Raw genomic sequence first — 26,377 nt, forward strand, 5'->3', positions numbered from 1 at the left:
AGGCAACTATAAACCAGAGACATTCTTCAGGGGGAGAGATGGGGGTAGAATCAAAACAGGGCTGGGAAGAGCACAAGGGACAATGGTGATGGTATACAGGTGAATTGGTGGTGGGAATTTCACAGGGACTATAACCAAGATGAGAAAGCATTCATTGTACAAAAATGAAGAATGATGTAAAATATAAAATAAAATTTTAGTAAAAAAGAGTTGTCTCATTAGAGGCAGTCTGAAAAAATCTACTTGAGAATTTTTTGAAACTCTTGGCATCTAGGAGCTGCTTATGTTCAGGTGCTGAAACACTGTGCATGTTGCCGAGGTTTTATGCTGGAGAAGCTGCCACACAGCAGGAGAAAAGACACAGTCGAAGTTGTGTGCCTGAGGGAGCTGGGTACTGAAGAAGCTGCGGAAACTGAGCACTGAAGTAACCATCCACTTTCCAGAAGCAGCATACAGTACATTTGGGACCAGGAAGAAAATCCCCCTCCTCCTGCAGTGTCTCTGCAGTGCCCTTTATTGGTGAAACTCAGTGCCAGCTGGCAAAGGAAAAATATTTAAGGGCCCAGATACATTTTTGCAAAGAAGTCAATTAGGGATGCATTTGGGGCTAAGAGGCAATAAACTCATAACTGGCCTATAGAGATCGTGAGGGCCCTGGTCCTGGCAGGCCTTGTACTGGCAGTGATGATAGTGGACGTAACTGTGTGATCTCTATCATGTACAGGTACTGTTTTTAGTACTTTACATATTTTAACTCATTTTGTCTTCACAATGAGGAAGAAACTGTCATTATTTCTACTCAGAAAGGTTAAGCCACTTGCCCACAGTGGTACATTAGTGAGGGGTGGGGCTAGTATTTGAACGTGAGCAATCTGACTCCACATCTACCTGTCCAGCTCTTTGAAGTTGTTACTGATCTTTGAAAAGGCAATTATATCGGGAAAGAGAACTACTTGAAAAATCTTTGCAGCCAACCCATTTATGACCTAACCAGCCACATCCATTTTATATATTTTATAAACTTAGAAAGTTTAATAACTTTTAACACATGGCAAGAATGTACCAGGAAATACAAATTAGAATAGAACCTATGGGGAAGATAAAGAAATCAGATGATTAAAGTGGTTAAAATAATATTTTGAGTGTGGTCTGATGGACTTGATGAAATCTGTTAGCTAATTAAAAGCAGAGAAGAGAGGAAGTTTCAAAATTATTGTTGCAGATATGGAGAGATGCCATTCAGAAGATCCTCATCATTAATGGACAGGAGAAGGGACAAAAACCCCAGACCCAATGGATGGTCTTGCAGGGACATCTAAGTGGAGGTTTTCCTGTGCACCCAGCTTCGGGCTGGGTAGCCTAGGTAGAGGGAAGGAATGACATGTGGCTGTCCCTCGAAGAACTTACGGCTCAGACATGACTTCTTCATGATAAAAAGCAACCAGACCTCCCGGAAGAGAGGTCATGCAAGATGCCAAGAAAAGGCAGCTATTAAGCTGGATGAAGAGTTGGCCCAGACAGCTGGAGAAAGGAACACCTTTCAGGTTTGTGGCCAGCCTGAGCAAGGGCCAGTGATCAGAAGATCTGAAGTGATGCCAATTTGAGAGGAGACAAGGGCATGGTTGTGGGTCCTGGGGTCAGATGATCTAATCCTGGACTCCTCTACACTTTCTAGTTTTGTGATCTTGGGAAAATTATTGACCTTTTCAAGTTTTGGTTTTCTTGTCTACAAAAGGAAATAAAAGAGTACCCTGCTCACAGGGCTAGGAGGCAGATGAATTAAATATGGAAAGCATATTTTTTTTGATGGTGGCATGTCCTCAGTAAATGTTTGCTGACATTACTATCATTTGCAATCATATATGTTATACAATAATAGAATGAGGTGAAAATGAATGATAGTAAAAATAATAATTATTATTCATAGTTATTATGATTATTGAAAAGACTGAATATTGACTTCTTGGAAGAAGAATATAAAGCTTAGATATGAAGAGTGTCACGACAATCTGTATGTGTGTGTGACATAGAACTTGAAATGGTTTTCAGTTATACCTTTGTTTTTGTAACAGGCAGCCCAGGGAAATGTTCACTTTTGCACAAAATAATGAATGCCTGTTTTGTTTGTTATCATTTACAAGAACTACTGTTGTTCCTGTCATCTCAAGAGAAATGTTCCTACATTTGTACAAAAATAAGCAAGATCTAAGACGATAAAATGATCAGGTAAGGGAGACTTTTATGGGTCTCATGCTGTGCATTGGAGACCAGTCATGAGCGCCTAAGTATTTGTTTTGTGTTAGTTAGAACAGAAAACCAGGTTTCCTGGGTGGAGAGGGAAACTAAATATTTCTCATGTAATAAGTGAAAATATGGCACCACCAGAATAGGTTTTTTCCCTCGGAATGGGATTCAATTTCAACCCCACCACCTAACTCATTAGATAAACCTGAACAAACACTGGGATCTCGAGGGCAGAGATCATCATAATAATACTGTGAAGTGAAATTGTATTATACAATGAAATAAGGTGTGAAAAGTGCCCAGAACCTCCCCACCCTTCCACACCCCCTCCCCACCTTCCGGGAACAGAGAAGGTGACACATACCTGTCTCCTCACCCAACATCTTCTAATCCAGCCCTTCCTGTTCCCAGCTTTCCCCTCCGGCGACCTTGAGTTACTTATGACCAGCTTTGCATGAAACGACCATGTTTCTGTGGACCTTGAGGCAGACCACGGTGATTGGAATTTCAGTGGCTAGGTAGGCAATGTGGAGGAAGTGGTTCTGAGTCGGAGAAATGGCATACTTCTCGCCGTCCATCACAGTCCCGCTTATTCTTTGGTGACAAATATACTTTACGCTGCCCCGTGGTGTCTTCACTAGTGGCTGAAGGAATTGATGGCATTGTTTTCTTTAGAATGAGCCATAACATCCCTTTGTTCACAGAGATTGTAAATGCAGCTTCCTTCAGATTAGATAATGTGTGTTCAATATCAGTAGGAAAGAAACAGAGAAGTAAATATTTGCTCCAAGATGTCTTTCTGATGCCTTGAAAAATTAGTTAATTTCCTGAATCTGACAAGTCAGTTCCCTGCTATATCCGCCTCACATTTAGAGGCAAAAAGAAAACACTCCCCCACAGCAAGGAACCTGTCACTTGGGTATCCAGGAGAGATAATGTGACCCTGTGTGGTGGCATTGAATATTGATAAGGATATGACAGGCCATGCTTAAAGTTTGGTGTCACATTCAAATGACTGGCTGAGAAATGAAAAGAAAACAAAAAATTAATACCCCTCTTGAATCTCATGCAGATTCACTTAGTGTGGTTGGTTGCTGCTCAGCGGTCTGTCTCTTTTTCCCCCTCCATTAATAGTCATAATCAAATATCCATTATTGGTTTTCAGCAACAGTGTAATTGCTTTTCCTTCCTTATATTCTGGGGCATTCGGTCTGCTGGCGAGTAAGGGCAGTTGTATAACCGTTCTTTCTGAGTAAACTGTTAGAAGTCAGTGGTGCCCTGCAGATACTGATGTCAGCCGTTTGCTCTCTAGTGGAGTGAAAGAAGGAAATAATTTTATGGTGCTATTTTTAGCCTTCAATTTGGATTTCAGCCTTTGTGATGCTTTGTGTACTGGGGATAGAGCAGTTGATGCACAATTTAGCTGTAAGACTCTCGCTTTCTGCCATCCCCTGAAAAACTTAGTCTCCAGGACCAGATGTCAGCACTGCTCAGCTGCACTGCCCTTCTGGGGCCGAAAGCTGCGCCAGGCTGAAAGGGCTGAGGAGAGCGCTGGGGGGTCAGTGTTTGCCGGTAGACTCTGCTGCCAGAATTTGCCAAGTCTCTGATTTGCTCATGAAGGTTTTAACTCATGCTTTATATGCTATGCATTCAGCACTCACACAATCTCTACAGAGTGGGTTCCTTTGACGAGCCACACTTTTCTACCCAGAGATGGTGAATGAAAGTCAGAATGAGAAAAACCTTCTCTTTGCTGGATTTCCTGCTGAACAAATAGGAAGGTTCCAGACACCTGGGACTCACGTTCGTTTTTGTCAGTGGTGAGGGAAGGTTTTGTGTGTTAGTAATGAGCTGGTCCCAGACTCCAAAGGGCCTATGGAAAGTGCTGGTATTACCTGCCTCAGCTTGTCTTCTGTTGTGTACCTTGTCACATGTACTAAAATCCAGACCAGTTTGTGTCCCACAAAATCCTGCAGGAACATGCGGCTTGTTAATCCAGAGGCTTTCATGTTTAGTGTAAAGACCTTTGCTGCTCAAAGTGTGACTTACAGACCAGAAACACTGACTTCCCTGGATGTGGTTAATGTTCAGATTTTCATGTCCTACCTGGTTGATGAACCAGATCCTGCATTTTAACTAGCTCCCCAGGTGATTCATATACACTTGCACCACTTTTTCTTTCTTTAAGGATTTATTTTATTTATGCGTAGAAGAATTGGGGTGTAGGCTACAGGTGGAAGGTGTGAGAGGATTCACCAGAGACAGAGTGGGGAGCAGAACAGGCGGATCTACTGAAATACACGGATGAGGGGCGCAGCAGGGTAGACGGGAGAGGTCTGCTGCACCATGTGGATCAGCTCCCTGGCGGGGGGTCAAACTTAGTCTGCAGTGGCAATATTGTGATAGCGCTGAAACTCAACCCACTAGGGAGGCTCATAACTTTTTTTCTTTATTATAAATCACAAGCCCTTTTTAGAATCTCACAATATCTGTGGACCCTGTTCCCATGATGTTCCCCCCAAGATTATGCATGTAGTTTCAGTGAGTGCAGGTTCCATGGACTTTGGTAAGACCTTGCATTCACGGGAACTGAGGGTGTGCTCGGTGGAGCCTCCAAAAGCCCACCTTTCTGACCTGTGTTGCTGCTGGGCTGTCATATTTAGATTCGTCACTTGGATGTCCATGTCTTATACATTTCAGGAGCAGTAGCCTCAGTGGTAGTCACTAGTCAGGCTCGCCAGTGCCTTCATCCCTGTGGATCGCTTTTACCAATCCTTATTGTCACTTTTCTTCGTTGGCTACTTTGCTCTTTCACTTTCTTTTTACCCAGTTTAGGGACAAAAAGTCCTGGGTGTTTTATAGTGACTGTGCTGAACAGTGTCAGTACCGAATTTCTTCCCCACTGATGTCAGGCTTGTGAGAGGAGATGAAGCGACTCAGTCTTCTTGCTCTTTCTGCTGATGGTGCAGCTACTGAAAGCTCACTTCTGTGTCCTGCTCTGGGCTTTTTGATTCCCTTTAATCCTTGATCGTGACTGAAGGAGACTGCAAGGCAGACTGACCAAACCCTATGGGGAAGCCATTACGTGTTGGCTGATGTATTTATTTTTCAAGGGCATGCTCTGATCTTGAAGAATATGGATCTGTGGATGATTGCAATGCATGGCCCATTCCCAAACAGAGCTGTGGAGGACTGTAAGGGCAGGAAGGACACAGTGCAGGTTTTCTGATCCCATGCAGACCGGGTCAAGGAGGAGTCAGAGTCCTTAGTGGGTTTTTGCAGGTCTTTTATTGGGGTTCACCAGGCATATGGCAGGCAGGGGTGCTGGGGGGCTGGGAGGCTGGCAATCCTCCCAGCCCCCAGCAAATCCTCACTCTATCTGGGCTCTCTGGCGTTCTCTGCTTCTGCTTCTCGGCTTCTCTTTCGGCTTCTGCTGCGGCTTCTACTGCTGCTACTGGCGTCCCCGTGACGCCGCCCTTAAAAGCACAGTCTCAGCCCAGCTGAATCCCATCTACCTATGCCCACACCCTACTCCAGGTGCCCGCCATCAGGCATGCATTCAGGACAAGGATCCATCATCTATCCTGATGGCGGAAGGGCAGAAAAGCCTGATATTTTCTTTACCCTACAAGGACATACTGTGGCACTCCAAAGGGAGGAGTAACTAACTTTACCGAGAGGAGGGAGGGAGAGTTTCAAAAAGAAGATTCTTTTTAAGCAAAGTTTCAAGGAGTGAATAGAATACCTGAGATGAGGACTGTGGGATTGACGACCATGAGAAATACGAAGTTGGTAAGCTCAAGTTGAGGCAGTCATATGGTGAGACGTGAGGAAGCTGGTAGAACTAACAGCTCACACGTCAGCGCTGGGAGGAAAGGCACAGTGCTATGTATTTCATGTGTGGTACCTTTGAAGTCCTCTCAATCCAACCTTCCTTCCTGGGTGGGTAAGGAAACGTGCTCAGAGAGGGTAAGTAACTGGCCTGAGGTTGCACAGCTGTCTGTAGTAAAGCTGAGCTCCGACTGCTCACTGGTTCTTCTAATAGGCTGGGCAGGGGGAGTGGGCCCCTCCTGTGCTTAGAGGACTTGGCGTATAGCCCTGCCTGGGACCCAGGGGTTCTGATTTCTCCTCCCTCACTAGTTCCATCACTTTGCAACTGTACTCACTACTTCAGTGACCAAAACTGTCCTCAAGCACTATGTGTCCATCTTGCACTTAGAGGCACTGAGGTACAGGAGCAAAGAAGAAGAAATATTTCTTGGGATTGTCTAGTGCTTCCATTATCTCACATGTGATGGGAATCTGGTCACATTGTCCTTCTATCTTGGAGACACCTGCCTCTCTTGGAGAGGACGTTGGCCACTGGCGAGGCCCTCAAAGGCAGTGAAGAGCAGCAAATGCACAGCAGCTGGACAGTGTCCCCTTCCCAGCTGGGTAAGGGTCAGCTGCCTCTCCCAACACCACTGTCTGCCCAGAGGCAGTGTTTATACTGCTGGAATCCTGGAGGGGGGTTGAGATGAGGGGTTGGAGGCAACCGGGAGTGACTGGTGTGCGCTGCTTCTCAACGCTGTTCTCATGTTCTTCTCCTGTGGTGCCTCACCGCCTCCATGCCCTTGCTGTCAGGATGCTGGTTTCTCCCTTCTGCCCTTTCTTCTCATACCTGCCACCTGTCATTCCTAAAGAAGCCACGTTGGCACTCCCTGAGCCAGAGTGGCATATCCTTCTCATCTTCTGTTGCAGGCACAGGAATGTTTGGAAAAACCTTCTGCAGTTTGTGGCTAGGGAATGCCCCTCACCAGGGAAGCCCTTGCTGAGACATTCACAATGATGGGACTCAAAGGCCGCTTTCCTGTCTCCGGCTCCAGCTTTGTTTCCTGAGATTCACACTGAGCTGTCAATCTCCCCAGACTCACCAGGCACAGCGACATTGCTTATTCCTAAGTAGCTTTTACTGTTCTTGTTAGAACACAATATAGTTTCGGGGGCATTTCTATATTTTCTTTTTCCAACAACCAGATATATGTGTGTGCAGCTAACCCTTGCCTCTTTAACTCTTTGGTGTGCACATTTGTCTGATAAAATATTTGGGGTATGAGCTTTCTAGCAGGTTCGACTTCCTCCCTACTCTCCGGGCATTTATTAGAAAGTTCTTTTTTTTTAATTAAAGATTTATTTATTTATGCATACAAGAGCTGGAGGTACAGGCCAGAGTTGCGGGGCGGGGTGGGGGGCGGGGGTGAGAGGATTCACCAGAGAGAGTGGGGAGCAGAACAGGCAGACTGACTGAAATACACTGCTGAGGGGAGCAGCAGGCAAGTTAGGAGAGGTCTGCTGCACCATGTGGGAGCAACCTGGCCTGGGATCGAACTCATGCTGCAGAGGCTGCAGACAGCTTCATAGGTTGCGTCTTAACCCCTTGCGCCACCAGGGAGGCCCCTAGAGAGTTCTTTTTGAACTCTAATAAATGAATGCAGCATGTTCTGAGAGGCAGGAAGAAAAATGCATTTCATCTACAGTGTTGGGCCAGCTCCTATTCTTCCTGAGTTAAACTACTGGAATATACCCAGAAGATAAACTCTGAAAGGATTTATGAGGCTTGCATTCTCCTCGTGCTCTCTCTCTCTCTCTCTCTCTCTCTCTCCCCCTCTTCCCTCCCACTTCCCCCCCCCCAGCTTTCTCCCACCTCCCTCCCTCTCTCCCATCAGTCACCCACCAGCCTGCTCCACCTTTGCTGCCCTCCTTATGGGAACATGTTTATCCTGTAGCTTCCAGGACTAAATGAGGCTCTTACCCTTCTGAAGAGCTCTGATCAGGGAGCTATTTTCCTGACTTTCAGCTCACACCAATCAAACTGTGGCTCCACAAACCCCAAGGACTATGCAGAAGGGGAAAATTTTGCACCAACGTTGAGAACTATGCAAATTTTGGCAAAATGGCAAAAGGAAAAGAAGTGGACAAATTAAATTTTTTAAAAAATTTCTTTCTTGTTATAAAAGTAAAGGATGCTTGTAGCTTGTTTGAAAGATTAAAATACAGCAGCAAGGATAAAATGTAAAGTAAAAGCCTCTTGTCCCTCCCCCAGCCATGAGGAAGCAGTTTCAAGTATATCCTTCCAGAAATATCTCACTCATGAATGAGCACATATGCCTGCCCTTGGGTTATTTTTTTCAAATTCAAATGAGTCATAACAGAATATGATTTGTTCTGTGCTTTACCTGTCTTCACTTAATTTTTCTTGGTGGTCTTTCCATTTTAAGAGATCTAACCCTGTTGTGAAGGGTTATATGGTATGTATCAGTAAATCTGATCGACTAGTTCTTTCCAGTTGCCTATGTCCCATTATTTTTCACATCTCTTTTTCCTTCTCTCAATATATCTGTAGAGTAAATGTTTAGAGGTAGAATAACTAGTTCAAGGAACAGGTGCATTTTAAATTTTGACAAATATCACCAAGTTACTTTTCTAAAAAGAGGTCAAGCTAAAACCATAAATTATATGACTTTCAGATTTTCATTTCCTAATTTGTATATCTTTATATTGAGTGTAGCCAATCACCTTTTCATATATTGATTGGCCAATTTTATTCCTTTTACTGTCTATTCTTTCTACTTCCTCTTTAATGTTTGCTTTTTTTCTTATTGATTTTCAAAACTCTTTGTGAGCTAAAGAATTTGACTCTTGGACTATGTTAGAGAGATTTTTCCTAATAAGTCATTTGTATTTTGAATTTATTTTATGGAAATTTTGCTACATAGAAGTTGAATTTAAATGTGCCCGGACTTATCACTTTCTTTTTTTCCTTTAGAAATTTGGAATTTTGTGTCTTTCTTTTTTTAAGATTAATTTCTTTATGCATACAAGAACTGGGGTACAGGCCAGAGGTATGGGGGGTGAGAGGACTCACCAGAGACAGAATGAGGAACAGAACAAGCAGACTGACTGAATACACTGCTGAGGGTGTAACAGGGTGGTCCCCAGGAAAGGGGGAGGTTCCAGGTTCCTTGCCCCACCCAAGGAAGGGTGGAGCTGAGCAGGAAGAGGAGAAGCTGCAGAAGAGACTGAGGAAGGAAGGAAGCAGGATGGAGCCAGGAGACCTGGAGGAGGCGCATGGAGCCTAGAGACACGTGAAGAAACTGCGCTTGTCTTTTGGTTGTGGACTGGGTGACACAGATGTGGGTGAGACCCGTGGGGAGGTGACAATGGCAGCTTTTATCTTGATGTTGGTTTTGCTCTTTTCCTTCCAGGCTTGTCCGGTTGTTTGTGACCCTTTTCTGTGGGTCCCCACTGGAAGATGCTTTAGACTTGTAGCAGGCTTTGGGGCCTTGTTCTGGGCCGATCCCAGCAGGATGGAGTTTTACCCACGAGGGGACGGGTAACTTTGGGTGCTTCATTTAGAAACTAGACTCTTTGCCTTACCTGTATTGTTTCCTAGTTTTATTAAAGTTCCTTCCCATTAAAGTCTCATGTGTTTTGTGTTGATGCGTCGGATGGCAGAACCCATTTAGAATAGGCAGGTTTGCGGGGTTTGGGCTGCCCCTCTCCCTGTCCTATAACAAGGGGAGCAGTTGGGGAAGCAAGTGAGGTCTGCTGTACCATACAGGTTGCTCCCCAGCCCACCGGGGATTGAACTCCTGCTGCAGAGGCTGAGGACAGCTTCATAGTGCTGGCTTAGCCCCCCCGCACCACCAGGGAGGTCCCAGAATTTTGTGTCTTTCATAGAAAGATTTTCTCCGTGACAAAATTGTAGTCAAATACTTGAAAATTTCCATTTAGTCATTGGAGAGCCTAGAAATGAATGTGGCTCTGGCAAAGTAGAGTTGCCTATTAAAGCTTATGCTGAGACTTTAATTTTTAACATAGTCAACCTACTGGGATCACTTATCAAGGAAGCTTTTCCCTATTAACCTTTATTAGAATGGATGTTTTTAAACTTAATTGTCTTCTTTACTTTAAATTGGAAGATCCCCTTAAATGTAACTTCACTGAATGTTTAGTTAATGAAACACTATTGAGTGCCTGTCATGGTGAATACCTTCTTAAACTGTATGGTTTAGAGGGTTACCAAAAATAAGTTAAAAATATTCTCAAACCTCATTAAGTGCATATAGTTGAAGAAGGTACATGCAGACAAAGCCCAGACATCAAGGCAGATGTAAAAACTGTCTTAAGTGTACCACAAATGTCATGTGGGTTCAAAGAAAGGAGCCAGAAGGATTGTGTGAGGATCAGGGAAGAGATCTTTATTCAAGTGACCTGCGGTTGGGAGATCGGGGAAAGGTATGAGAAGTACTTATCTGTACTTAGAAATGTGTGTATTTGTCCTGGGAAGAGTGAGTGGTCCACTTGAAAGGCATCTGGGAACACAGGTGAGCAGGAGGGGAGGAGTCTGGCCAGGGCCCAGGCCATTTTGGGAAAGGTCTTGAAGGGTCTTGCTTTCCATTTGGCACGCAATAGAGCTACTGACTTTTTTGGAGCAAAACTACATGGACTAGATTGGAAGAGTAAAATATTTGAAGGCAGAAAGGCCCATCATTAGTTGTAATTTTCAGAGATGAAGAAATTGGATGTTTCATTTAGGGTGGCAATTTGAAAAGAGTAAAACTTTACCTGAAGACTATCCTCAGTTTAGGATTATTGGAGCACTGGTGATGGGCTTGCTGTGAATACATACATTTGTAGAGGCTTTATATAACACCCCCAAAGGAGATACAATGATGTAAACCAACTTTACCTTAACAAACATAATTTGAGAGAAAAAAGAGAAAAATATCAGTTTATCATCTGTGGTTGCATATGGTTGTTGAGGGAAACAAAGACAGTGAAAGAGACATGATTTTGGCCTTTATTCAATGTAAATCTCTTTGTACCTGTAGTGTGCCCTTGTTTGTGTATTCTGGTGTTAGGTGCTGGGACTAGAGCTGTAAACGTGACAGGGTTCCTGCTTTCAAGGGATTGAATTCTAAAAGGGGGAGAACACTGAACAAGGCAGATGAGACAGGAATAAAGAGGCCATGAATATAAATAGAGAAATTAAGAGGAGGATCTAGTTTGATGAGGATCTTGGTGACTTTGACTTTATGCCCTAAAACTGAGAGTTCAATAATTGTTTCAGATAATCATCTATCTCATTATGTCTGGCGGTATTCTCTTTCCCTCTTCACCAGGGTGTTTAATACTGTGTGATGCAGGGGGGGGGAAATAACTTGTTATTTGCAGCTTTAGATAGGCTGCAAAGTTGAAAAGGACTTGTAAAATCTGTGACTTTGTGGGGAGGATGATTATAATGATAACTACTCTTCCCTCTGCAAAGAATCTTTTATAATTACTGGCAAGTTGGAGGTCTTGGGTAAAAATGATCATTGGTCTCACCCAATCTATTTCTTACATAATGGGAGATTTATAAACAAATATAGCCACAGTAGTCACATCTTTGCCACTATAACATGTACATTTAAGATTGACTTCCATTTCATTGGTGCCTCCTACTAGTCAAGATTTGAAAACTTTTGTACTTTTTCTTCTATTGCTGCTCTTTACATATTGTGTGTTCCTTTTTACAACCATCCTCTGAGATATACATAAGAGAGATTATATTACAAATGTGGAAACTCAAATTGAGGTATTTTCCAAAGGTCACCAAACTTTGTAGCAGGAGCTAAACTCCAATAAGAGTTGTGTGATTTGGGTTGAATAGCTATGTGTTCATCTAAAATCAATAGGTATCCTGCCTCTTTCTGTCTTAAACAAGAGTAAAATGGACACTTGGGTTGACTGATTCAGTAACTCAGAACTGTTATAACAAAACCAGATTCCTTCCATTTCTTTTTTCAGTCATTTCTAGTGATAGTGCATTGACTTTGTCTGTAGGCTTGCTCCATTAGAGTCATGAGATAGATGTAGTGGTCTTTTTGTTTATTGCTGTAGGGGGAGAGGAATAATTACTCCCCAGTCATCACCACCCCAGTGGGTCACAAGTCATGGAATGATTAAGTGTAGTTCAGCTCTCAGGAGGTCCTTAACCCTGCACTATAAAGGCTTGTCCAGTAGAATGTCATGACTTGATTACTTTCATCTAATAACAATCTTCCCGAGGAACTTGGGAGTAATTAGCTTCCACTATGTCGCATGGAGGGAAGGCTGGTAACCTAAATTCTACCTGAGTTCTGTTAGGAAGAACAAAAAGAGGAAAAGATATTGATTCAGCAACCAATAATGTCCACTACAGTTCCTAGTCAAACACTCTTTCTTATACTACATTTTCTATTGTTTTCTTACCAGATGGCATTGGGGGGAGGAGGCTAAAATGTCCAAATCTTTGTTCAGGGAGAATTGTATTAGTTTTTCTTTCTTGGAAAATAGAAGACAAATTTAAATATTTCTAATAGAAATTTTTTTTTAAATTGGAGATTAAGTCATTTTTGCCTGAGGAGTGAAAAGATTTCAGAAACATGAGAACTATTAGTGTCTAAACCATTTGCAGTTAAGAGTTGAGTGCCAGTGGGCATTTCCATATTGCTTTGATATTTTACTCTGTAACTTCATGGTTTTGTTAAAAGGCCTTCTTATCTTCAGACTTTCCAAAGGACGATGTAAAATGCTAATACCCTTTAAATGAAAATATTAATAAGTCAGGAAAGACAGTTTGATGACAAGAGATGAAGCTATAACTGCCTGTATTAGATTCAGTATTTCCATACCTAAACTGGATAGAAGCTTGCCTGCAAAATTCTTGCCTACCCTCTCACCACCTTTCCCCATAAGTAACACACACATGCCTCAGTTCCACAGTCAGATGATCTCCTGGACCTCATTTTACTTCCAACTGGGAGAAATAACAGAAATGATGAATCTCAATTCTCTATTCAAGAACTTTCCCCCCAAACACTGAAATTGTATCTTCAAATTGCCTCATTACTGGCTGCGAAAACAGGATCTCACATAGCTCAAGTAGCTATGAATCATCACTTAAGGGATTATTACTAACAACCTAATTACTCTCCTGTGTAGGAATAGCAAAAACTTTGAAACCAACCTCTGCGTTCTTTAGTATAAATGGATTCAATAAGAAGATATTTTAAAAATCTAAATTTTGAAATTATTGGTGTGCCATAGGAAGCATTACAATTTTACACCTACATGTTTTATTCACCATTCAGCATACATCTCTGAAGTTGGCTTCCAAACTTTGATATGTTCATTCTAAGAGACACTTCATGACAAACTTCACTTTCACCTATAGACTACACATATTAAATTCCCAAATGGCAAATGGACATGAAAGTACAGTATTCATACCATTATCATGTAGAAAGTTGTTTGCAGGAGCAGCAAACTTTATTCCCTTAGGAAAGCTATGAGAACTGAGTTTCTGGCTCTTTCCCTTGAATCCAGTACTGCACATAGCATTGGAAGCCAAAGAAATACTGAGGGGTCTGTTGAGTTCCTACTCCCCAGGCAACTGAAGATGGTTTGGTTTCCATGTGGTGAAGAAACAGATAATAAAGAGAAGGAGAGATTTTCAGGTGTGCCCCATTTTTCTAACAGTGCTGGGAAGCCCAGTGCCCACCCTGTTGCTCCTATAAAGAGAAAGACACCGACCAGGTGATGAGACAGGAGAGAGAGGGTTAAAAACCAACATCTGAAGGGCACTGGCATGGGAGGATAGCAAATGGATGAATTGCCTCTTGAGCATCCCCCAGCCCTCCCTGTTTCTGGAGGGGGTACATCACTACAACTGAGGGGGGATGTATATTTCTGCAAGTAAGAAATACAAATTGTTCCACTGGAGGCTCTTTTCTCTGGGGTCGTATACCACCCTCCCACCACCTACACCTATAGACCCTTGGCATTATCCCCTTTTCCAAAAACCCATCATTAGCTTACGTAGCTAATATGCTTAAAGAAATATGAACTCAAAAGGGGAATGAGACTTAGGAAGGAAACTGCTATATAATAATAAACTGCAGGACTTATACCTGATGAACCATAATTAGTGAATTAGACACAAGAAGATGTTCAGCAAATATTTCCCAAAGATAAGGGAGGGTACTGGAGATACAAAGTAAAATAAGAAATTTTAATGAAATTCAAATAGAAATTCAGAGTGCACAATATAAAAATTGGAAAAAAGTATCTGTCAGTGGATTGAATGGCTAAATGAAGTTAGCTGAAAAACCTATCTATGAGTCAAGATATTATATCAAAATATTATGAGGCTATCAGGAATAGACAGAGGAAAACATAAAAGCTAAGTTAAGCCATAAACAGAACAGAGTTATAAGATCAATGTTTATAGGAAAAAAATTCCAGAAAAAAAGAATGTTATTGTTAGAGAAGAGGGAGGAATATTCAAGTGACCAATGACTAAAAATTTCCCAGAAAAATAAGATTTAAGGCATTAGATAGATGAGCTTAATAGAGTACAAACTGGGATAGAAAGGAAAGTGGAAACCTCAATTGGTTATAATTAAAATTTATAGATGACAAAGATAAAAAGAAACTTCTAAGAGAATATTGGCTATAAACAAATGAGAATTAGGCTGATCTTAGACTTCTCAATAGCAACATAGAGAGCAAGAAGGTCATGGAGTGATATTTTCGAAATATTGAAGCCAGCAGGTTGAGTAAACTTTTATTTAGTGATTCAGTGTGAAATAAAGATGTTCTCAGATCCATAAGTCCTTAAGTGGTTGACCATGCAAGATCTTCTTTGACGCACTTTCAGAGGAAGAAGTATTTCAACGAGATGAAAACAAATCCAGGAGGACAGTATATGTGAAAAAGTGCATGAAATAACCTCAGTAAATTTTACTGTCCATGAAATAGAGGATTTACAAATAAAACAAAAAATGTAGCTTGGCAAAAATCTAGAAGTAAAATGTAGCCTTGAAATATCTACAAACATATCTTGTTGGAGGAGGGTTGGGGGTGGTGAAGGTTAAGGGAGGTGAAGGTTCGCTAAAGTGCAAAGCAGGCAGGCTCCTTTTTCACCTAAGGGATTCCTTACAGGCAGGTGAGTCTGCACCACCAACTATTGGATAACTTGCTAACATCCAGGGGATTGTTCTACTTCACTGCTGGCCCGAGGATTCCCTTCCCTCCCGGAGATAGCCAACAGTAGCCTGGGGAAATGCCTTTGCCAAATCCAGCTGATACCAGTGGAAGCCCTCATGGGAACAGACAAATCCAGCAGATAAAACAAACAAAATGGAACAAAATAGCTCCCTCAACAAACAAACTCACTACAGTTATCTAAAATTAAAATGTCATTGGAACCATAGCCCATAAAAATAGAGCAGGGCTCTATTTTAGCCCATAAAAATAGAGAGGGCTATTCCTTGTAAAATAAAACATTTAAATAAGACTCAATCTGCTAACATAATGGCCAAAGTATCTGCGATACATGTGAAAATCTCTCATCATAATAAAAACCAAGGAAATCACAGCTTGCAGGAGAAAAAAAAAATCACCTGACACAACACAGAGATAAGTTAGATGTTGGAATCATGTTATGAGAATTTTAAAGCAACCATCATAAAAATAATCTAAGAACAATTACAAATTCTACTGAAATAAATAAAAACATAGAAAATGTCAGTAAAAGAATATATGTTATAAAACAAGAACCAAATGAATGTTATAAAATGAAAATTACAAAAGCAGAAATAAAAATCTCTTTGGAGACTAACTCAATAGTAGAGTAAAGGTGACAGAGGATGGAATCGGTGAACTTGAGAACAGATCAATAGCATTAACCCAATTTGAAAAAGAGAAACTAGACTAAAAAACAATCCCCAAAACAACAACAACAAAAATAGAGCCAGAGAAACCCAGGGAGCAATTACAAAAAATTCAACACTTCTATCATTGGATTTAAGGAAAATGTTGCCACTGTGGGGAACTGGGTAAAGGGTACATGGGGTTTCTATGTATTTTTTCCTCACAACTATATGTAAGTTTAATAAAAATTAAAGTTGGAAAAAAGAAGTAGACATAAAACTTTTTAAAAAATTAAAAAATCTTCATTGTAATAAATCACAAAAATAGCAACAATTGCACAATAATTATAGTATTTATGAATGCATGGGTTACAGCCACCAATCCAAACCCAGAATGAATTGTTTGAAAATTCAGCAAAAATGTTTTGTATTGGATTCAGCTTAAAAAAATGTTGAAAATAAAAGATAGTAAAAATAGAAGCCAGGAAAAATGGAACTAAAAGAATGTTGGAGTAACAATTACAATATTAGACTAAGGGGATTTTAATTTTAATTAATTAAAAATTTAAATAAATAAAATATATCAACAAAGATGATCATCATATTGAAAAGTTGGAGAAAATTTAGTGATTAGAACAGATTTATCTAACATTCTCTGAAATACATAAAACAACCAATAGAATTTGGGGGGCAATAGATGAATCAAGAATTGTAGTTGGAAATTAAAACTGGTAACAACAAAAGAATTCAAATCAGCATAAAAACAAATTAGCTTTGCACAGTGGTTTTATCAAAGCTAAAGAGGTTTATCTAAAGTACGATTATTGCTAATTGAAAAATATCAGATATATAAATTTTTTAATGATATAATGTGCTTTAACTTTTGACTCAATAAACAGAACGTTTATTCCTTTTTGACATATGTGGAACATTTACAAACAGCAATCAAGCATGTGATGATGGAGGAAACCTCGATTAATTTTATCAAGTATATTCTCCATCAGTATGTGATAAAAGTAGATATCAATCTATCACAAAGGAAGCTGAAGAAAATCTCTTCTATTTAGAAGTTGAAAAGCATGTAACTAAATAGTCATTAAGTTTAAGAGATAATCTTGAGGAAAGACAATGAAAGTACCACATATAAAATTTATGGGACAATAATGTTGTAAATTATGGAGATAAATCTGATGCAACTACGGAAACTATTAAAAGCTGGTAAGTTTGATGGTAGGTATACAAGTATTTGCTAAATTATTCTCCATATTTTTTGTATTTTTAAAATATTTAATCATTGAAAACTTAATAGACACACATATTGGACATAGCTAAAGTATTACTCAGAAAAAATTTAGAGCTTTGCCTGCATTTATCAGGAAATTAAAACGAGAAGAAAAGAAAACAAACAAGTGCTTAATGAAGCTACTACAAAGATAATAAATTCAGAAAATGAGAAAAAAAGAAAATAAAAAGATTTAAAAAAAAAATCAAGGTTCTAGGGAACAGATATCAACATCAAGATTCACAAAGCCAAAGCTGGATCCTTGAAAAGATTAATGAAATAGAAAACTTCTGATAATACTCAACCAGATAAATTTGAAAAGAAGTAAATAAGCAAAACATAGAATGAAAAGGAGGTATGTTTACAGACAGAAGGAATTTTGAAAATAAATTATGAACAGACATGATACAACATTCATGAGAAAAGGGATTGATTCCTACAAAAGATATAACATGCTGAGTTAGAAATGTTGAGAAACGGAAAAAGTGAGTGGAGGATAAACATTAAAGATGAGGTAGTGATAAAATGCCTTCACAGAGTGGGTGGGGTGGAGACACACATCTGACATTGTGTCAACCTATACCTCTTAAGTCATGCACAGTGCTGTAAACCAGTGTTACCTGGGTAAAAGAAAAATAACACATAGATAACTAACAGCAAAAAATAGAAATGTCTTCTTCAACAAAAGTCTTAGGAAAAAGAATGGGGAGCTCAAGAAAGGAATAAACAGATAATAAACATGAAAACATAAGTACAGAAAAGAATCTGAGTGACTTTGAAGTGACCCTAGTGTAGAATCACAGATCATATAAAAAGCCACTTTGCTCTTCTTGGATTAGATACAATTAGGAAACTGGAAATTAGTGCCCACCATAGCTAGGACTGTTGTTTCCCATGTGTGCTGGACACCACTCCCACTCTGCCTGGTATTGTCAGGTTTTTAAATTTTAGCTGTCTTGATGATGTGTAATAGTACATCATGCTGTGGTTTAATAAGTATTTTACTGATGATTAATGGTGTTGCGTATTAGTTACACACTGACCATTTAGATGCCCTCTTTTGTGAAGTGTCCATTCAAGTATTTGCCCTCTTTAAAAACTGGGCTGTCTGTCTCTTTGTTATTTACTTGCAGGCATCTTTGCATTCTGGAATGGGTCCTTTGTTGATTATGCATATTATAAATATCTCCCACTCTGTGTCTTACCATTTCATTCTCTGAATGGTGGTTTTTAATGACTATAAGTTCTTAAAATAATGAAGTCAAATTTATCATTTGTTTTCTTTATGGTTACCACTTTATGCTATTTGAAATCTATGCTTACTACAAAGGCATAAAAATATTCTTTATTATCTTCACTGGCTTTATCATTTTACTGCATTACATTCTGATCTTCATTCCACTTGAAATTGATGTTTATGTGGTATGATCCAGTAATCATGATTGATTGTTTTTCTGCAGTGATATCCATGTGGCATAGTACACTATTTTGAAAAGACTTTTTTCCTCACTACACTTTTTTTTTAATTTCTAATAATGCTTTCATGATTGTAGTGGCAGGATGAGCCACTGAGCAGGTTTTCTAGGATCTGAGCAGACAGGGTAAAGGAGAGTCCTGGAGCCCTCGGTGGCTTTCTCAGGCTTTTATTGAGCTCTCACATGTAGTGCAGCAGCCAGGGGTGCTAGGGGACCAGGAGGCCATAAGGCCTCCAAGCCCCCAGCAAGTGTTCACTCCCGGCTTCTTTCTCGCCTTCTTTCTCCTGCCTTTTCTCCTACTTTTCTCCTGCTTCTCTTGGTTACTATCTCAATACTCCTCCCATGGCCCACAGAAGTAAACAAGACAGCTTACAACAATGGAACAACTTCAGGTGCCCCAACAGGCAGGGCGATCCTAATGGTGGGAGGGTAGACAAAGTCTGAAAACCATTTACCCTACAATGATAGTCTTCATTATTCAGATCACCAAATTCCAATGTGGTAGGGGAGGTTCCCCATAGCAACAAACGATTTTTAAGGACTCAGTCCTACAAGACTGCCTCCCCCTCCAACTTTGGATGCAGTCACATGCCCAGGCTGTTACCTGTGTTTCCTTTTGATCAGCTATGGACCTGTGGTTCCTTCTTAGGACCTGTGACATCCTTCTTAGACTTCAGATGCCAGCCACAGGTCCAGGCTGTCACCTGCACTTCTGACTGACTAATTACAAAGCAGAGATTCCTACAACCTCCTCTGTGGGTTAATTTGCTAGAGCATCTTACAAGACTCAGGGAAACATTTTACTTCTTAGATCTCCTATTTATTGTAAAATAGTCAGATGGCTAGGCAAGAGCAAGTTATGCAGGAAGGGGCACTGAACTTTCATGCATGCTCTCGGCGTGTGAGCTACTCTTTCCAGATCTCCATGCCTTCACTGACTGGCAGCTCTCCAAACCCCCCCTCTTGGGTTTTTATGGACTCTTCATTACTTAGGCATGACTGACTAAATCACGGGCCACTGACAATTAAATTCAGTCTCTACTCCATTTCTGCTCTCTAGAGGGCTAGAGCTGGGACTGGAAATTCCAATCCTCTAATCTTGTGGTTGGCTCTACTGGAAACCAGCCCCTATCCTTACAGACTTTCCAGTGGTCACCTCATTAACATAATAAGAGACATCTTTGTTGCATTCATCACTTGGGAGATTCCAGGAGTTTTAGGATCTGTGTCAGAAAAGAGGTTGAAGACCAAATGTATGTTTCTTATTATAAATTACAATAGCATATTATTCCCATCCTTTATTTGCAACCTGTTTGTATTCTCATATTTAACATGTCTCTAGTAAGCAGCATATAATTGGATTTCCATTTTTCTACTCTAGTCTAACATCTTTGCATTTTAAATACAATATTTTTTGATTCATATTTAATGTAATTCCTAATAAGTTTTGCTAAAAATATTTCTGTTACCATTTCCCATCTGTATTATGTCTATTCTTGACTCTTCTACTGCTTTCCCAAAGCAACACTTAAGCAATACTTAATACTTATATTTAATATCTATTAATTTTTAAAGTTTTTAATGTGTTTTATAATCACCATAAAGGGGTCAGTATGAATCCTTGACTTTTTAGAGATTAATATAACGAATATTTCTACAACTTTCTGGATCACACAAGAACTGAGACTATTTTAATTTTTGTCCCTCCTTCCCTTAGTGCTGGATGTCATGTATTTAAATTTTATATATATTTTAGACTGAAAAGAAAATTAATATTGCTGTTTTTTGCATCAAAAGTCACCTACTTATTCTGGTTACTTACTCTCCCCAATGTTTTTTTTTTTTTTTTTTATTTTCTTATGGATGCCCTTGCTTCCATCTGGGATCCTTTTATTATGGCTATGCTGCCAAGGAATACTTTCAGTTTATATTTATCTGAAAATATCTTTATTTTATTTTTATTTCTGAAAGAAATTGGAAATGATTTATAATCTAGATTGGCAGTTATTTTCTCTCAATGTTTTCAATGTGTTTTATTTTCTCCTGGCTTTCACTTTTCTGTAATCCACATTATTGTCCTTTGAAGTGAATGTCTTTTTTTTTTTTTTCCCCTGGTTGCTTTTAAGTATTTTGGTCTGCCTCTGGTGTTCACTATGATAACTCCATTGCTAAGCAGTTTTATTTGGCATTTTTCTCCCCCTCCCCCTTCTGCTTTGAGATGGTAGTGCTTCTTGAGTCTGTAGTTTGATGTCCTTTGTCAATGTTTGAAAATTCCTAGCTAATATCTCTTCTCAGATTGCTTCTGCCTCATTTTCCTCTGGACGCATCACTGAGAGACATGGGCTTTAAACTAATGATGATTAATATGTTCAGAAAATAAAGGACATGATGGATAATATCAGTAACAAACTGAAATATATGAAAGGGAAGAAAAAAATCTTAAAAATGAAAAATAAAGTAACTAAAATTCAAATGTATTGTTAAACCAAATTGTAGATTAGATGGAGTAGAAAGAAGGATTAATAAATGGAAGTCATTGTATAGAAAATGTCTATCTTGAAGCTAAATGGGGGGTGAAAAGTACACATTTTTATTAAAAATCCCTGATTTTGGACTTTCCATGAAAAATCAAACTAGTTGTTAACATTGACTCTGCATTCCTCATAGCTGATGAAAGACCTTCTGAAAAGGATATGTTTTCCTACTAGTCAATGTCCATAACTCTCTTACTTTCTGCCACTGAGACTGATTATCACTTGTCATGGTTCCTTTCATTCCTATACTACTTCACTTATTTAATTGCCTGGATGAGAATGCATTGGTAGGATATGGCAGAGGAGGGATAGTATAGACAGATGGAAGAGCACATGGAAGCTACAGGAAGACTTGGGTAGGTGTGGGAACTCAAAGTCTGCAGGCCGAGAGCACAGAGCACAGAGCGGGGAATGTGTTGTATTGGGTCACTGAGTCTAGTAAAACACACAGGCTCCTAAGTATCCTTGCAGACCAAACAGCAAAAAAAGAACCTATAATTATCTCACTGTTACTTGAAAGTATGCAAATTTTGCCCCTCTAAATCTTCTGGTTGAAACACTTCATCACCATGTAAACTTAAGATGTTAACTGTATGGTAATTTGCTAACTTTTAGCCCGGTAGACAAGCTATTGACTGGGTATGATGAAACATCACTGAATTAATTTTTATTAATCATTATTTTTTTCTCCTCTGCTTTAGCTGCAAGTGTCCACTGCTTGGAAAAGTATGGGAAGCTGACTTGGAAGCTTGCCAGTTGTTTATCCAGAGCCTGCAGCTCCAGGAGGGCAGGGATAACCAGTCTGCAGATGATGAGAAGCAGGTGGATGACTTAGGGGGAGCCATCCCCCCTAGGCTGCACTGTGAACATGAGAGGAAGACCCCTTTGCAGGCCCTCGAAGAGTGGAAGGCTCACCTGACCACCTCGCCTCACTGTGCCATCACTGAACAGAAAGAGGTCTGTCTGTCCCCCCAGTCACAGCAGGGGCCCTACTCTGAGGGGTGCTTTGGTACCACTTTCCAAATGGGAGCAACAGGAATGGGAGGGCTTCCCATTGAAATGTACAGACTTTAAAGTTTTTAATAACTCTAGACATGATTATGAAATAATGTGGCTTTTTTTTTCTAAGAATTTTTTTTTTAAGATTTATTTATTTATTTATTTATACAAGCACTGGGTACAGTCAGAAGCGCAGGAGGGTGAGAGAATTCACCAGAGCCAGAGCAGGGAGCAGAACAGACAGATGGATGAAGTACACTGCTGAGGGGAACAGCAGGCAGCAGAAGAGGTCTGTGCACCATGTGGGACCCTCGCCTGGTGGCCGAGGATTGAACCAGCACTGCAGAGGCTGCAGGCAGCTTCGCAACCCAGTGCTCAACCACTGCGCCACCGGGGAGGCCCTAATGTGGCATTTTTGCAGAAATTTAAAAAGAGCTAAATTTAATGGCTACAGTTGGAATATATAGTCTAATAACTACCATATAGAACATATACATGTCATATAGAGCAGAGTTATAATATGCATGTGATATATCATATATTTAAAATCTATATCATATCATTTTCTGTTAGAATCAAACATTCAAAGACATGTGTATAACCCATTCATTGTTTTTGCCAAATCATCATGAATGCTTGTACTCTACTCATTTCATTTAAAAAAAAAAAAACCCTAATACTTGGCCTATGATATGTGTGTTACAAATTATTATTTTTATTTTTAACTAATTAATTAATTAATTAATACAAGCACTGGGTATAGTCAGAAGCGTGGGAGGGTGAGAGAATTCACCAGAGCCAGAGCGGGGAACAGAACAGACAGACTGACGAAATACACTGCTGAGGGGAGCAGCGGGTGCGGCAGGAGAGGTCTGTGTGCGATGTGGGACCCTCGCTGGTGGCCAGGAATCGCACCGGCGCTGCAGAGGCTGTGGGCAGCTTCTCAGCCCAGCGCTCAACCGCTGCATCACCAGGGAGACCCTGTGTGTTACAAATTAAAATGAGGGTTCATTTAGCACTTTACCGTAAGGTTGACCAGAGTGACAAAGATGATCTCCTCTTTCTGCCCAGCCTCCTTCTCTGTCTTCCCTGCCCTTCCCTTTCACTCACTTTCCCCTCCAATAATATTCTCTTTAATGAAAGGACTTGAGAATTGTTTTTTTTCCAATTTCAGCTCCATGACAGGAGCCCTTGGAGCTTTTTCTAACCAGGCTCCCAGGTTCTGACTATTGAGAGGAAATAAAAGCATGGTGAGGTTGGAGGGATGTGTCACTTCCTATTCATGCCTCACCTTTGGTGCTAGACCCTCCCTAGGTCTTGGTCATGACACCCCCACCTAAGTACACCCACCCCTGTGCTGACTGAGGGACATTGGTTTTACAGGGCAGACGCTTGCTGACAACATGTACTTATAGTCACTGCTTTTTGCACAGCTTGGAAAATTCATCCTTGAATTCAATATTTGAAATGAATAACAAATATTCACTTTGCTACTCCAAAGCAGGCTGTTGCCACTCTATAGAGTCCTGTTGACCTCATAAAATTTGGCTCTAAATTAAAGTATAGATGATCTCACCTTCTTTGTGAGTTAGCAGAAGTGCAGTAGGTAGAATTCTCCCCCTAAATCTAGCTGCTGCAGGTCTTGGTAGAGTTGTTGAAACCTTGCCACCTGTGGCAGTTGGATGACTTGAATATTCTGGTATGAATGGAGGTGTCCTGGGCCAAGGCTTTGAAGATTGGACTGGCTCTTCAAAGTGTGCTCCCAAGAGCTCCCTCCCCTCCTTTCACCTCCGTCCCTCCCTTCTGCACTGTGTCCATGCATCCCTCCAGGCTCTCTGGGGGATGACTTTCTCAGATATAGAAGTGTTATTCTTCCTGTATAAGGTTAGAACCACTTGCCATTTGGCTATAGGGAAATAGAGCTATGTTTGCCTAAAAGGAAGGACTTCAGAGTGAAGGACTTTATTTGAGATGACCATCAAGGGATCAGCAGGATAGGCACCCCAAAACTGGCTCCCTAGTGGTGGGAGTGCTGGGATTATATAAGGTGTGATGGAATATGAGCAGGGTGCAGGTCTTCACATTTTGGTCCAAGGAAGTGCTGGGCAGTCTAGGTGACCCAGGAATCAAGGTGTGTGACTTTCCCAGCAGGGTGTTTTCTCAGCAATCAGCAGATGTTTGTTCCTGATGCCACTATTAACTCAGGGGGACACAGAGAATTTTGTTAGGGATGTAACACAATCAGTTTTCCAAGTTGTTAGTAATGCAGGTGGAGCCAGTTAAATGTTAAGGAGGGAATAGGGGGTGCAATTCAGTGAGTTAACAGTTAATCCTAAAACGTGAATATGATTTAATGAGTTAACAGCCCTGAAGAGGAAATGCAAGAGTGGTTAGAGTTTAATTCTACTTATTCCTAATTTTTAGTCTACAGATATTTTCTATTGCAAGGTGGAGGGGATCTGGCTACAGAAGTACTATAGTGACTGCTTCTCTGAGCTCCATGACCTTCCAGAAGCCCTCCCTCCCCCACCCTCAGCACCTCTCCAGTAACTGAAATGCTGGATGTAGGGTAAGGAAAAATGTCAGGCTTTTCTGCCCTCCCGCCATCAGGATAGACCATGGATCCCTTGTGGTCCTGAATGCATGCCTGATGGTGGACACCTGGAGTAGGGTGTGGGCATAGGTAGATGGGATTCACCTGGGCTGAGACTGGGCTTTTGAGGGCAGTGTCACAGGGACGCCAGCAGAAGCCGAGAGAGAAGCAGAGCCATGAGAAGAGCAGAGAGAATGTGAGAGAAGGCCGGAGAGCCCAGATAGAGTGAAGCCTTGTTAGGGGCTGGGAGGCCTGCCAGCCTCCCGGCCCCCCGGCACCCCTGCCTGCTGTGTACCGGGTAAATCCCAGTAAAAACCTGCAGAAAACCACTGAGGACTCTGACTCCTCCTTTACCCGGTCTGCTGGATCCTAGAAAACCTGCTCAGTGGTCCTTCCTGACCATACACTGGATATATACTATAATAGTTTTTATTGCCTTCTTGGGGGTGTGGGAGAGCAGGGGGACCTAAAAGCTCTTGCTAATTTTCGGGGCCTTCTGCTGGTCCCTGCCCTGCTGTAGGGAACATGGGGGTACTCAGGATCTTTTTCACCTTCCGGCACCAGCCTCTACTATCATCACCTGCGGCTTTGCGTGCCTCTCATGTTGCATTACCCACACGTGATAATAATGTGTTATGGCAAAAAGCACTTGGGAGCGCCAACACAGGGTGCCTCCACCTAGGAACACAGACACTTGGACCAAGAAGCCAGAGAGCACAGGGCTCATGTATATGTAACTACAGACACCTGGGTGAGAGGAATAAAGAAGAGACTGCAGGGCCTTCCCTGCTGGCGCAGTGGTTGAACGCTAGGCTGCGAGGCTGCCCGCAGCCTCTGCAGCACCGGTTCGTTCCCTGGCCACCGGCGAGGGTCCCACCAAAAAAAAAAAAAAAAAAGAGACTCTAGGGGCCTAGGGCTCAGTTGCTGCCTGCCTGTCTCCCTGCCTGCTGGTCTGCTTATGTTTCCAGTTCCCTGATCCAGCATTAAAGGCAGGTTAGAAATCCCAAAGGCTTCAAAATTCTCTTTCTATTTGCCAGAATCAACCTGAGCCCAGTCTGGGATGGCTGCACATCACCTGCCCGTCCCATGTGCAGCACCTACTTTGCTTTTTTGGGTTTACATTTCTGGGCCAGGTATCCTTCAAAGTCGTGGCAGGAATGTTAAGATGATAGATGTTTGTGGAAAGAGAAAAATTTTGGGAATAGAAAGCAGAGATGTTATTGCCAGGAACTGGAGAATGGGGTTGATCCCAAAGAGTCACATGAAGGAATCTGGGAGTGGGGAGAGACAGGTAGGACTGTTCTGTATCTTGATTGTGTTGTTGGTAGTTGCATGACATTTAGATCTAAAATAAACATCTAGATATGTTCTTGTCTATAACTTGATACCCCAGAAAGGTGAATGAACATTTACGGAAGTTTTAAAAACAACATCTACCTATTTAAAACACAATTTTGGGACCATCAGAAGACAGCACAGTTTGGTAATCCTACCTAGGCCATTCATAGGCTGCATTTCCTCACCTGTTAAGA

The 26,377-nt window shown here is 41.1% G+C and overlaps 1 protein-coding gene across 1 annotated transcript in view; it reads left to right on the forward strand.

Annotated features, from left to right (window-relative positions):
• The window catches only part of DISC1 (DISC1 scaffold protein), a gene marked incomplete at both ends in the record, with an annotated part of 373,050 nt that overhangs the window by 323,932 nt on the left and 22,741 nt on the right, over positions 1–26,377 (forward strand). Inside the window, one exon of the mRNA XM_084254028.1 lies at positions 21,955–22,210. Within this exon, the coding sequence (XP_084110154.1) occupies positions 21,955–22,210 (256 nt within the window). The remainder of the gene's footprint in view (positions 1–21,954; positions 22,211–26,377) is intronic.

The sequence above is a fragment of the Talpa europaea genome (genome assembly GCF_964194135.1).
Source record: "Talpa europaea genome assembly, chromosome: 14".
NCBI lineage: Eukaryota > Metazoa > Chordata > Mammalia > Eulipotyphla > Talpidae > Talpa > Talpa europaea.